At 36.5% G+C, this 13,709-nt stretch overlaps 2 protein-coding genes across 2 annotated transcripts; one reads left to right on the top strand and one right to left on the bottom strand.

Moving 5' to 3' along the window:
- Window positions 1–1,449: 1,449 nt before the first annotated feature.
- fkbp14 (FK506 binding protein 14) lies at window positions 1,450–3,128 on the bottom strand. The gene is made up of 4 exons (XM_004077820.4): window positions 2,774–3,128; window positions 2,316–2,467; window positions 2,123–2,250; window positions 1,450–2,047 (listed from the first exon to the last, which is right to left on the bottom strand). Exons 1-4 carry the CDS (start codon window positions 2,983–2,985, stop codon window positions 1,889–1,891), a joined length of 651 nt encoding a protein of 216 aa, XP_004077868.1. The 5' UTR covers window positions 2,986–3,128; the 3' UTR covers window positions 1,450–1,888.
- Window positions 3,129–3,295: 167 nt separating this feature from the next.
- plekha8 (pleckstrin homology domain containing A8) lies at window positions 3,296–10,768 on the top strand. Its single transcript, XM_011485162.3, has 13 exons — window positions 3,296–3,483; window positions 3,926–4,042; window positions 4,117–4,272; window positions 4,562–4,683; window positions 4,878–5,036; window positions 5,128–5,171; window positions 5,294–5,400; window positions 6,221–6,542; window positions 7,154–7,239; window positions 8,330–8,388; window positions 8,664–8,865; window positions 8,944–9,005; window positions 9,095–10,768. The coding sequence occupies exons 1-13, from the start codon at window positions 3,444–3,446 to the stop codon at window positions 9,290–9,292; spliced, it is 1,674 nt and encodes a 557-aa protein (XP_011483464.1). The 5' UTR covers window positions 3,296–3,443; the 3' UTR covers window positions 9,293–10,768.
- Window positions 10,769–13,709: the final 2,941 nt, after the last annotated feature.

Below are 13,709 nucleotides of genomic sequence, written 5' to 3'. Positions count from 1 at the left end.
TTTATTTTTTATAAGGCAGTTCATCAAAAATTGACTATAGTTAAAAAAAATCAAATATATAGAAAAGGAAAAACCATAGTGTTTGTGTATAAGATATGAGCACAGAATAAAACTTTCCTTTACAAGTTGTTTTTTGACAAGTTGAAGGTATAAAAGCTTTCTGCAGATTTGAAATAATAATGAAACTATGAGGTCACCAATGTTTAAATTAGGTAAAAACTATTTAAAAACACACAGAAAAATAGCATAAAAATTAGGCTATAATATTTTATACTGACAATAACAAAACAAAAAACTCAAAGCAGCAAATGAAAAAACTGAGTACTATTCTGTGGTTAACTTGCATAAGCACCTTTCTATGTCATAAGAGTATCCTGTCACAGCCCTACTCATCCCTGTCTTCATGTTTGCCATGGAACTCTTCGGTTTCATGTTTTCGTTCTTTTGAAGATTTGCTTGATTTGACTGAAAACCTGTATCATTTCAAATTTTTATGCGAGGAGGAACAATTTCAGTGACCTGTCACACAATATCCACTTTGTACATTTTGAGGAATGAAGTACCGCAAAGTGCTCAGTTCCACTCCACTGGTGATGACTGGTCCTCTCGTGGCCCAATTTCAACAGAGCTGCAGCTGTCAGCAAATTTACTGGCATTTGACTCCAGAATGTTTTGGTAAAATGCTGAAACAGAAGAATTTGTGTTTTCCTCAATGACCACAGTGTACTCAGGTCCTGTGGGACGAAGTCCTACATTAACTATTTTAAACATTATTAGGTGTTTGTGCAAATATCTGTTTGTGTTTTTCTTACTAGGGCCGTGAACTAAACATCACTTTAGTCTAACAGGTCTGGACGACATTGTTCCCAGAATGCTTGTGGTTCGCTCAGATGTAACTGCAAACCCTAGCTGTGCTCTCGAGCTCTTTTGAGATGAACTGCTTTTTTTTTTCCTTAGAAACCTTTTAAATAAATTGCACTTGTGCATACTACTAATACAAACTTTAATTCTTTTTTGTTTTGTTTTTCTGACGTCTTTTTTGGAATTTGCTGGGAATTTTACACAATGAGTGACTGGCAACTGTCTCGACTGTTTGACACATAGGAATCACTGCTTTTCTAAGATCCCCACCAATGTCTTTTCCTCCTTGTCTTGCTTTGACAAATGGCTGAATGCTGCAAAGCCAGCAAACTGCCAAACAAACTGCCTTTATTGAGCGTCTCACATTTGCTCACGATCAATTAATCAAGTGCATTTGGCTCGCAGTGCTGGATGCTTCTAGCTCTCTTGACCCCCCTCCCAAATACCTTATATTCTATATATTCCTTCTTTAAAAAAAATGATAACATGTTTTGTTGTTCACTTGCAGCCGTCCTATTTTAACACTAACAATAGTAAGGCCCAGATTATTCATTTCTGATCATGAAAAAATGTAAAAGAAATAAGAAAACAAATTGAAAGATGGCTTTAATTAAGGATGCATATATAAAACCCTATTCACATTTTGAAAAATAGGTCATTCAGAGACTGAGGGGGGAATCCTTGGCTGTTCATGTCTGCAGTTTGGAAGGATTTAAGAGATGAAAGCGTTGAATTGATTTGAAGGAAAAGACTGCCCTCTGGTGACTTAAGTGTGCAAGTTTGTAAAAAAAAACAGGCACAAATACTGAATAATATAGGCATCAATATACAAAAATGTTTAATTTGAATTTCTTTCATTATCTTAAAAAAATAGTACAGGGACTTAATCTGTGATGGTGTGTAGTTGTGTGTAAAACCAAAAATAAGTTATGGATGTAAAAATAAAACATAGCAATGGACATTTTCAAGTTCAATGAAAAAGTATTACAAAAGAGTACTAGAAAAATCCACAAATAAATTCAGTCTATCAGAGCTCATCGTGTTGGTAGGTAAACTCCCTAGCTGATATAAAACCATCTTCGTCTTCATCCTCATTTTTGAAGATGTCATCCACCATCAGTTCATTATGCGTGTCGTTAGGTGAGTATCCGTGCTTCTCAAACTCTTTCTTCAAGTACTCTTTTACCTAAAAAGTAGACAAAAATAACAAATACATTTTCTGTTTCTATGACGCTGAAAACATAATAGAAGTTCCCATCACCTCCTGTTTAGAGAGCTTCCAGTCGTCGTTGAGATCCATGTCCCGGAAAGACTCATGTGACCTGGGGCCATTCCGGATCTCCATCAACTCAATATCAAAAATTAAGGTACTGCTTGGAGGGATCTTACCTGTTTTAAAATATATATATATTCATCTCTCTTTTTGTTCATGTATTTTATATCACACTTCCTACCTTTTCCCTCGCTGCCATACGCCAGTGATGGAGGAATGGTCAGCTTCCTGCGCTCTCCTGTGCACATATTCTGCAGACCTTTGTCCCAACCTTTGATGGCCTCCCGTATCCCAAGAGTGAACCATACGGGATTTCCATCCCCTTCTTTGCGGCTAAACAGGATTAAATAGATCAACTTAAAGTAAAATTTAAAACAAAGGAACAGAAGGAGAGGAAAATCATACATGCATGTGGTATAACAATTGATCTAATAACAATAGAGGTATAAAATAAAGTGTAACAGTCACTCAAATGTTGCAGGAAACTCCATTTAGTTCATAGATTATACAATTTTCACCTTTAAGTAGTTAATTAATTTGAAAATTCCAAGTCCATCTTTTATTTTGAAAAGAAACACATACAGGCATGCATGTATAAAAGTGCATGTAGTTTCATTTGACAAATATATTTTTTATTACCTGGAATGGAACATAGTGCCATTGCTCTCCAGATAACCATCGTAATGAAGAAGTAGCATATCTCCATACTTAGACTTACGGAGACACATTAAGGGTTTATGTATTACCTCAATTTTCACCTCTGGTTCGGGCAGTTTTCCCCCAGTGACAAAAACAAGAAATGTGGGTACAATCAAGCAAAAAGAAAAACGTATCATTTTGGTACTCAACATTAAATAAATTCTACAGAAGTAAATATTACTTTAAATATTCCATAAATGATTAAATTTAAGCTAAATACACGTTTCCTACGTGGCACCCCAATAACTTAGAGGAAAAAACTTTTCAGTCGTCTGCCCTCCTAATGCTTCAATTGGTACGTCCCGTCGTAAGTACCGCCCATTTTACCCATATATCTTCAGTGATTGGTAATACAACACATCAATCATCTTAAACCCCACCTACTAAACCTGACGTAGCCTGGAAGAATGTCGGCTGCGTCTCTTGTGATTGGTTGGAGCCTTATTCACTGAAACGTTTACGCACGTTAATCTACGTAATTCAAACGTTTGCCTGGTTTGTTACTCTGTAAATTACTCCCAAAGCCCGATGGAGTCGCTGCTGCAATCAGCTGTGCCACATATCACACTATGACAAACAAGCTATGAAAGGACGAAAACAAAACTAAATAATGGAAGGCACGCTGCACAAATGGACAAATTATATAAGCGGTAAGGTCGCGTCTCAGTCGTCTCGTGTTTTTAAGCTTTAGTGATTTTTTTTAGCTAGCTAGCTTTAACGACGTGGACACCCTAATGAAAACCCTAACGAACGAGCGTTAGATTGCTTTTAGCTGTAATAAATGTATAATTTACAAAACGTGATGATAAAATTCACGTTTTTTGTGTTGCAGCTGTGTTTTTAAACAAAGTCGCCAGATAAAGAATTAGAGACGAATAGGGTTAGCTAACTCCTGTAGTTTGTTTCCATCCCGTGTCTTTAATCTCACTTAACTCCTGATTAGTCGCCAATAACACAACGTAAGCACGGTTTAACTTTATTTGGGGCGACGAAAGTAGACAACTTTTTAAATTCACTTTCCTCCTAAGACTTCCGGTGCTGAATGTCAAACTCACACATACAAAAACAGCTTTGGTACGCGTTTGTCCTCAGGCTGGCAGCCTCGCTGGTTTGTACTCGATGGAGGAATTTTGTCATACTATGACTCCCAAGAAGATGCCTGGAAGGGTTGCAAGGGAAGCATTAAAATATCAGTTTGCGAAATCCAAGGTTGGTATAAATTTTGCTCAATTAAAAAAACAACAGAAACAGCTTTACAGTTGATTTTTTTTGTGTGTGTTTAGTCCATACTTCTGACTCTACACGAGTTGACCTGACCATTCCGGGAGAGCAATACTTTTACCTCAAAGCCATCAATGCAGCAGAGAGGCAGAAATGGCTGGTGGCCATGGGAACAGCCAAAGCCTGCCTCACAGACAACCGAACCAAGAGAGAAAAAGGTATACGAATCCCTTAATGAACAATACCTGATCTGTGTTTCCAACTATATTGTTTGTGGACTTCTTGTATGCCTTGAGCAGCTTGTAGGATTTGCATAATCACATGTATTTTTTCCTTGTGTACCACAGTCAAACCATCTCATGCAAAACATGAACATATAACCATCTGTACCAAACTATACTGTGTTTTACAGTGGAAAAACAACATTGATCAAACAAGTGCAGAATTTACTATAAACATTTTGGTCCCTCTAAGGTTGTCAGATTATTTTTGTTTTCTTTACAACAGAGCTCCAGGAGAACACAGAGGCATTAAAAACCAAGATGTCAGAGCTTAGATTATACTGTGACCTTCTTCTCCAGCAAGTTAACAAGATCAAGGAGAGTGATGAGCTGGGCCAAACAGTGGAGGTGAGGTTTGGATGATCCCTTAAAATGAGAGAAGCTGGCAGTATGAAGCCCACTTTTTTATTTTTTATTGCCGATAAAAAGACACACACAAAAAAATGATCTAAGTGGTTAGACTGGATTTGCATTCCGGCACAAATGTATGCAGTTAGCTTGTCGATATTATACTAATAATTTTTTTCCCCTTTTGTTGTCAGACTGGATTAGACACTGGAAAAATGGTGAAATCAACATGCACTACTTTCCTAAAGACTCTGGAAGAATGCATGCAGATAGCAAATCGTACTTTTAGCACAGATGTGACTGCACACAGTCCACCTGGAACTCCTCCATTAGCTGCCATCAAACAAAACAAGGTGAATGATTCAAAAAATATAACAGGAAGTTGCTGCTATTAGCTGTTTTAGTTTGTTATGCAAGTTCAACTTCTCAATGTTGTTTCCCCAGTCCATCAAGCTTGCCAACCATTTAAATCTGAACCTTGGAGAAAAGTAGGTTTCTTCTGTTTCCTTGTTATTATGAAGTCAATGATGTTATCATCTTTTCATATTGACATTCCAAGTAACACAAAGTTGTGTGTTTTTCTGCCTTTCCTTGAATGATTTTATCTCAGGAGAAAAGATGCATCACCTGAAAGATCAGGACAAATGAGTGACAGCCAGAGTTTACAGTCTGGAGCAGAGGAACCAGAGAAACCTGAAGTCCATCCTTTCCCATCAAGTAAGACAGGTTTCCAAACCGCTCACTCCTAAATACTTTACAGCCCTGGGGGGTCTCGTGAGTAGAGCATCAGAACGTGGATAGATAATTGCCTTTTAGTGAACTGGTCCTAATGGATTGACAGTCATAATCATGCTTTTAATGCCATTGCAAAGGGCTTTTGCAGAAGAAAACGCCATCAAATAAGAGATTAAGTTCAATATTTTGGATTTTCTGAATATTTCTAGTAAATGTGGGACTCTTATAAAATAAAAAAAGCTCTGTGATGAGATGACTGAAAATCCATCCATCACTATTTCTGGACTAGTTTTATCCAGGTTAGTTTTATTGTTTGGGCCTGGAGCCAGGTCCAGCTGGCTGAGAGCACATGATGGGACACACGCTGAAGAGTTTGCCTTACACTGCGTCACAAGACAAAAACTACATATCCCAATACAATTTAGAATCATTACTTGGTCTATAACGCTTTTCTTTAGTAAATAGAGAAAACTGGATATGATAAACTAGTGAAGGTTTTACCCTTTGGTAATTTTAATGTAACCGTTTCAAGGATAACGTAAAATTTGTATCTACAATTTTGAATTATTGTGCTGGTGGATAGGTTTTTAATAAAGGTATTTAGATAAATTAAAAGTATTTGAAATGCTTTGCTTTTTAAAGCTCCCAGCATCAATTTTGAGCAAAGTTAAATTACCAAATAAAAGAACAACTTAGGTATTATTTTTCGAAGCTGCAAAGCTAGTTTCTTTTAATAATCAAATCAGCTTTTTTTCTCTTCACACAATATAAATGAAAGCTGTTTATCCATGTTGTTTTGCAGACTTTGGGTCATCCATCAGTTTAGTTGGTAAAGAGCCAGTGAATCCTGCTCCAGGCTCTAATCAGCCTTCCCCTGAGCTGGAACACTTGGAGCAACCAGCAGAGGGAGATGAGAAGTACGACACTCCTGAAGAGAAGGAGACAAAACAAGAACAAAACAACAAAGTGGACCAAAGTCAAGAACTTCCTAATAACTCTGAAATAAACGGCGTCCGTCTCCAACGAGAGACGGCTTCAGTCCAAGAAGAGAACGGAGAAGATGAAACACAAAAAGTAGAAGACACAGAACAGGTGGAAACTTTTTTCAGCACAATGAGTCACAGGTATGGAAATACCACTCAAGAAGGTCACATCACTGAAAGCAGTTAAGTTACTGAAACATCCCTTGGGACTGCAAATGTTATTTTAGTTTAGCACTTTTAAAATAATTGGGTTTGTGTTGTAGTTTCATAGTGGCTGCAGCTGTGCTGTATCTCATATCCAAACTTCACAGTGACTTTGCTGGACTGTAGATACGGCGTGTCACTCAATGTGTCTCAAGGTGTTATAATAAAGTGTATTATTAGTCTGTTCTCTCCTGATCACATGACAGAGGAGCGTGCGTCAAATATTTGGGTTTGTGGAACTTTTTCCTTACTCATCTCTTTTTCCAACCTCTATCTAAAGCACTGCAGTGTTGTGTGTGTGTGATACATTTCTGTTATCTATGGAGTTAGCCTTCAAAGAAAACGGCTTTAAAGGAAAAAAAATGCAAGTATTTTAGTAGCAGATACAGTATAGGTATTATTAATTGAACAGTATTGGCTCTGAATCCTTTCTATGACTTCGTTTTGCAATTTGTACACCCTTTATGTGTTTAAATGATCAAATAAAATGGCAGTAAGTCACTCACCTCTAATGTTTTCTTCTGTTTGAATCTCTCCTGCTTTTTTAGATTTAATGATATAAGACTGGATGACGACAATGGTATCCCTACACAAGAGTTTTTGGACTCATGCTATGCAATAGTACCTGTATTAGGTAGGCTGGTCACTTTCAGTCTCTTCTCATTTAAATCATTTGCATCTTTACCTTTTTGCAGTGTTTTAAGACCTTGATGAGACAAAAGTCTCTCCTTTTTTTGACCCACTTTTCTTTTTTTTTGTGTGCATGGCCTGTCAGTTATCGCTTTGATTAATGAGGTGGCAGCTCTCGTCTTTCCATATCGTTGTTTTTTTTTTTTTTCATGCCCTGCATTATTTCCTACTGCACTTCTGTGCCCGTCACCGGCTTTATTTGTTCTTGGTAGCTTAACAACCTATCGTATATCAAGGTTTACCGTGCCTGTCCTTCACAGCCACATAGCTGTATGTATTTTGGCCAGGGTGCAGTACATGTCACGCTGTACTACACAGCACGACCAGAGGAACAGTACAAAAAGTGAAAAAATAATTGAAAAATATTTATTTACATGTTAAAAAAATGGAATCAAATAATAAATTTTATGATTTTTTTTCCCCAACATGTTTAGATGTTGTCCGGTGTTGAATCTGTCTAAATCTAGTTATCACAAACTTTTAAACCTGTTCTAAATTGAAATCTCTGAGATTAGTTATAACAATATTTTAAAGAGTGTGTGTGTGTATGTATGTATGTATGTATATATATATATATATATATATATATATATATATATATATATATATAATCTCAATGTTGATTGCAGCTACACAATAAACAAACAAAAGTCAAATTAACAGAAAAAAGCCCAGAAGAAAATTGTTTTTGGGTTCTTCAGGGTTAATTTTATTGGTATTAAAGCCTTTAGACTTCAGTAGAATTAGCAATATTTTTTACCCACTTAATAAAAAATAAATAAATAAAAGCTCAAGTTTGAACATAATTAAGCACTAGTTTGTCTTAGTTGGGATTTTTTTTTTTTTGGTGAATGGATAATTTTCTTTTTTCTATCCAGGTTTACACCATCTGTACATTAAACTTAACCCAAATATCTAAACCTCTCTTTCTGCCCTTTTAATTTCTTACAAACGCAAAAGTCGTGTCATGTGATTTAGTCAGAACCTTTAGTTTGAAAGCAGCAACAAAATGATGGACGGTTCTCTCTTCTCAGACAAACTGGGTTCCACAGTTTTTGCACCTGTTAAAATGGATTTTGTTGGAAACATCAAGGTGAGTGTCACTGTTTCTAAGATATTAGAACTATACTAATTGATTAATCAAATGATCTTAAAAACCGCATTTGTATAAGCTAATTGACATTTTTTGCTCTGATTATTTGTGTCAGACTCATAAAGAGCATATTGTATCATTTAAAATACGACCTCTCTGTATCTGGTGTCAATATTGTTACTACACTATGTGAAGAATCCTTTATGAATTGGGTTTCTTGAATGAAAAAATAGATGATCGTTGTTTTTCACATTTCTACGTGTCTTTTTGTACAGAAAATCCATCAGAAGTTGATGTCGGACCCTGAATGCTTCCCGACACTGCAGTCCATCGTGCAGCATGAAGTCCGGACGGAAGTCGCCCAAGTCCGCAATTCTGCGACCGAGGCTCTTCTGTGGCTCAGACGAGGCCTGAAGTTTCTCAAAGAGTTTTTGTCTGAGGTCAACGCTGGGGAGCGAGATATCCAAGGAGCACTAAGTATGTTTGAAGGTTGACTTGAGCAACATTTTTCACATGATTGTTCAAAAATGATTTTATTTAAATCTTCCTTCCTAGATAACGCCTATGGGAAGACCCTTAGGATATACCATGGCTGGGTTGTGCGTGGAGTGTTTGCTGTGCGTTTTTTCCTAATTAATTATACCTCTCTTCTCTGATTGGTATGTATCTGTGCATTATACTAATGTTTGGATTTCCTCTCCATTAGTTAGCACTGCGAGCGGCGCCGTGTTATGAAAGCTTCACCGCTGCCTTAGTGACAAGAGAGGGCGATGAGCTCCATAGTGAATTCACCAACAGCATGCACAGGGACCTGGGAATGTATCTGCCCGCCATGGAGAAGCAGCTGGCCATCCTGGACGAGCTTTATGAAGAATACAACCTGGAATCTGACGAGGTGGTATGAAACTCTACCGAGGCGCGGTCGAGGGCTCAAATCCGCACAGCAGCATTTGCTGGACAGGAAGGTGCCAGTATAACATGCATCATTCATGCTTAAGAGTGTCAGCATGTGCACCTGGCATTTTTAGACTCCATGTAAAGAGTTCATGCCTGTTTAGGGACCTTCAGGCAGACAAAAGTTAAAACTGCACAGGAGACAATGAGATGAAGAAATGCAAATTTAAAGTCTTTTCCACAAAGATCGGTTTTGGCTGAAATGATTTACTAATGGCATTTGTTTTGGAATCACATTTTATGGTATCGTGGTACCAATTTCTTTCTTTCTTGTATGTGTTTGAAGGTACATAAATAGCTTAATATTCAGTTGAAGTAACTTTCCTTGGAATGTTCTTTTTTGTAACTAGAATGCATTGAGAATAGAAACAGGGTTGTCCTTGGAAACTAGCACAAAGCACTCTATGAAAATTCCAGGATGGGATGTTAAAAGCCATCCTATAGTATTTGCTAGATAGTAACTTAAATCTTTATTTTCTCTGGAAAAATTTAATGCAATTGTGATTTAATCATCATTGTTTTTTCCCCCCCAATTGTAATCTAATTATGCAATAAGTGAATTGACTCATATTTCGAAAGTTACTGTTTTTGAGCACTTCCTTTTAATAAAGAGGTTTTCTGTGATTCTTTACAACATTTTCTGGCTACACAACTACATTACAGCCATGCTAAGAGTTGTGACTACTGCTGTTATAGATGCACAAGCTTATGCACAAAATTCATTTTCACTGTTGTATTTATTTATTTTCTTGTCAGAAATTTGATTTTATTGGCATGCAAGTCTTTTCACTACAACCTTGTTATGACGAGGACGGATATTTGGGTCCGTAGAGCATTTTGATGCATTCAATGACAAATACCAGCAGACAGGCGGTAGAAAACAAGGAGATTTTCAAGTAAATGAACAATCTGGGAGGTGATGGATTGTGTTACTGTTGTGTGTACTGAGAATGGTCAGTAGCTTTTCGTTTAGTTCTACACTCAACATGTCGTCTTTTTTCACAACTGTGCAAAGTTCCAAATGTAGATTGGCGATTTTAATCCATGTAATATTTTATTATAATAACTGAATAAGCGTCCACCTCAACCCCCAGATAAATGTTTGACATCTGGTGTGTTTCTTTTGTTAGAACAAACTTCAGGAAAATCCTTACAGTGCTTTACATAGAGTTACCCTGATGCAAAGCATTTACCATACTTTTTTTTTAAAGGCTTGTGTACAACAAAAACTCTTGTATAGTTTATATGTTTTTGTTGTTGTATGTTTACATGATGGGTGTGCATAGACTAATTTTCATTTGAAAATGAGTTTTTGTCAATCCTGTTGTTGTATTATTGTAACAAATGAATGATGTCTTTTTTGTATGGTTGTAAATAAGATGCCCTCTGATTTTTACCCAATAAATCAAATAATGATGTAAGTTTATTTCCCAAAGTGTATCTTTACTTGGGACATTATTCGTGGAGAAAAGCAACTGGGTTTTAAAGGGAGGGGGTTGTGTTTGCAAAGAGGCATTAAGGTGGAGTCTGACCTGCCTGAATAGAATCCTCAAAAGTAGTAGGTGGTTGTGGAAGAATGTCTTTACATTTATTTTATTTACAAATAAGAACAGCAGAGTGGAAGGTCGGTGCAAATGAAAACTGAGAAATGTGTATTTTCAACAGCTTCATTAGTGTTGTTGATATAAACAGCAGTTCTTTTAGCTGAGGTGCTAACATATAGCAAAAAAAAATGTGTATAGATTCCTGAGAGAAAATAATGCATCTCTAATATGGAATTTACGAACAATAGATCATCTATACCCACTTACTGAACCTTCACAACAGGAACAAAATTTCTTTAAATGATCACATTGTGTGTGTGCAAACTTGAATATTCATTTCCCAAATATATTTCAAGTATGTTTAAAATAGCTTGTATTGATTATGCTAATCTTCACTCAAAAATGAGGGGCAAAGCTTTTTCGCTGGTGTCCCCTGTAGCTCCGTCCCTGTTTTAAGTACTTTCAAAGTACCTTTTGGACTGTTGTGTTTTTCTTACAGAAAATGACTCTTTGTTCATTTAAGTCCATTTGTTGCACCTTACAACTTTGAGATAGATTGAAATAGTTTTATAGCAACTAAAGTTTCTTTCACTTCATTACGTGCCATTCTGAGGTTCTAAATGGCAGAAATGATGCTTTCTTCTGATGCCTTCTTTAGAAAGAGATGTTGGAGGGGAAGTAAAGATTAAAAAAGTAATTAAAAATCGCTTAGATTATGATTGATATAAGAAAATAAGAGTCATGGTAAAAGTAATGGGTTTTTTAACTCTTTAATAGGTTTTTCTCAGTACTTTAAAATAATAGCTATATTTCACCAGTTTAACATAATTTTAGTACAAATTTAGTAATCTAAGTAGCCTGAGATGTTAAAAGAGATGGATACAATTTGTATTTGTTGGTTTCAGCTATATTATGAAATTGAAATCTTTTCCAGTTGGTTTACAGTATGGATTATTATATCAAAAATCAGAAATGTTTCCCTTAGAAGCTTATCCTATGGAATAGGTGTTACTATATTGCTACACTCTGAAGCATTCTAGGATGGTTGTGTGATGGTCAGTGCCTCAGAGCAACAGGGTTCCTGGTTCAAATTTCTCCTGTGTCTTTTCTTTTGAACTTAACTCTTTTTAGGGGTCAATGTATGTGATTGTCTCTCCTTGGCCCTGTGACGGCCATGGAGACTGTCCAGGAGGATTCCTGCCTTCAAACAAAGACAGTCAGGACACGCTTTAGTGACCTCATGACCCCATTCAGAAACAATTCAATTCAGTTTTATTTATAGAGCCCAATATAAAAACAATAGTCATCTCAATGGGCTTCATACCGGTAATTGTGTAAGAAAATGAAATCGGTCATAAAATTCAATAGCTGATTGCTAAACTAAACAAAACGAAACTAAACGAACTAAACTGGGTAATCAGGCTGGTATTAAGGATAAAAAGATTTGTTAGCTTTTGATACTTGGGTTATTTTTCTGCTGTGATCTGTCCACACTGACAGCACAGGAACAACAACAAAGTACTTTTAGAAAATAGAAAACCTTTCCTTATAACAAAGTAGAATGAAACAGTCAATAAAAAAAATATCTGGATCTGGTCTTGGACCCCGTTTGTTGTACGTAGATGAAGGGTCTTAGTCTTTCAGGTGGAGATATCTGAGAACTTAATCCTGTCAACTTTTTAGTTAAAACATTTTTTCCCTCACCCATGAGACTGGTCGGGTCTGTTTGTGGTACCCAGCTCATGTTGTGAATTCTTGAGCGAAGTCATGATATCTTTTCATTACAGAGCTGGAAGAATCAAGCTGGTCCAGCTGCTGCTCACCGACATTTGTGGGACCAATCTAATTGGTCTGGCCAGCGGGAATGCACTTGAGAGGATAAGTATGTTACGGTAAGCTTTTATTCTGCCGTCCAGGCAGACAAATAGTCTTGATCTGATTTGGGAACGAAACACAGCATGTAAATTTACTTAGACGGTGGGACTCAGCCTCAACCATCTCAGTGGCAATGCTGGCTGGCTTCCACCACCTTTATCGCATAGCCTTATCTCAGGGCACAGAGTCAGTTCTGCAAGCCTTCATTACGACAGGATGAAAGGTTGAAAACCCAATGCCATGTTTAAGAAACAGCAACTTCACTGGTGTTCTGCTTGGTTTAATGGGAGCCTTCAACGTAGGCTGCTGACAGCACCTGTTTTCCACCTGATGGATATCTGTTGGAGTTATCCCTCTTTTTTAGTTGTTGGCACAAACAGAACATCAATAGATTCTCCATGATGGTTACCTTTTAGCCAGGACTGTCAATAAACTAAGAGGGATGATATTTCAAATTCAAAGACTCCAAATTCTCACCATTAAGGACATTGATATTTTTCAAATCCGTGTTTTTACTTTCAAAACTAATACTGAAATAAACATTCCTTCAAAGTTCACAACATGTATTACTAGTAATTCACAGTTACATCGTAATTCAACTCGAAAATCTTCAGCTTTTCATCTTCCTTAATTTTCTCATTTGAAGAGGTCAGTTTGATTTTTTTTCATGAAGAAAAAGCTGCATCTTTATAAAGTGTTACAAAATATGCCTAAACCATGCTTTGTAAAATGTAATCCACATGTATTTTGTCCATTTGAAATTGTCTTATTTATTGTGATGAATTTTGTGATAAACCTGTAATTTACCATCACTGTATTATTTCTCTGTATTTCTATAACTTCTGAGTTCTCTATAATATCTGTGGAGGCTTTAAATAATGTTTTTGCTGCTCCCTGCACTGTATTTGATTTTCTTTTCTCCTTTTTTTTATTAAAAAAAAAAAGCTC

This window comes from Oryzias latipes, chromosome 16 (genome assembly GCF_002234675.1).
Source record: "Oryzias latipes chromosome 16, ASM223467v1".
In the NCBI taxonomy this organism is placed as follows: domain Eukaryota; kingdom Metazoa; phylum Chordata; class Actinopteri; order Beloniformes; family Adrianichthyidae; genus Oryzias; species Oryzias latipes.
Note: the sequence above shows the minus strand (reverse complement) of the source record. Positions and strands in the feature narration are given on the sequence as shown.

Bases quoted from the DNA above. Each gene is read 5' to 3' on its own strand.
- plekha8 (XM_011485162.3), top strand. From the start codon at position 3,444: ATGGAAGGCACGCTGCACAAATGGACAAATTATATAAGCG. The intron at 3,484-3,925 runs GTAAGGTCGCGT...GTTTGTCCTCAG, and splicing joins ATGGACAAATTATATAAGCG to GCTGGCAGCCTCGCTGGTTT. The intron at 8,389-8,663 runs GTGAGTGTCACT...CTTTTTGTACAG, and splicing joins ATTTTGTTGGAAACATCAAG to AAAATCCATCAGAAGTTGAT.
- fkbp14 (XM_004077820.4), bottom strand. From the start codon at position 2,985: ATGTTGAGTACCAAAATGATACGTTTTTCTTTTTGCTTGATTGTACCC. The intron at 2,251-2,315 runs GTAGGAAGTGTG...ATTTTAAAACAG, and splicing joins GTATGGCAGCGAGGGAAAAG to GTAAGATCCCTCCAAGCAGT. The intron at 2,048-2,122 runs GTGATGGGAACT...TCTACTTTTTAG, and splicing joins GGAAGCTCTCTAAACAGGAG to GTAAAAGAGTACTTGAAGAA.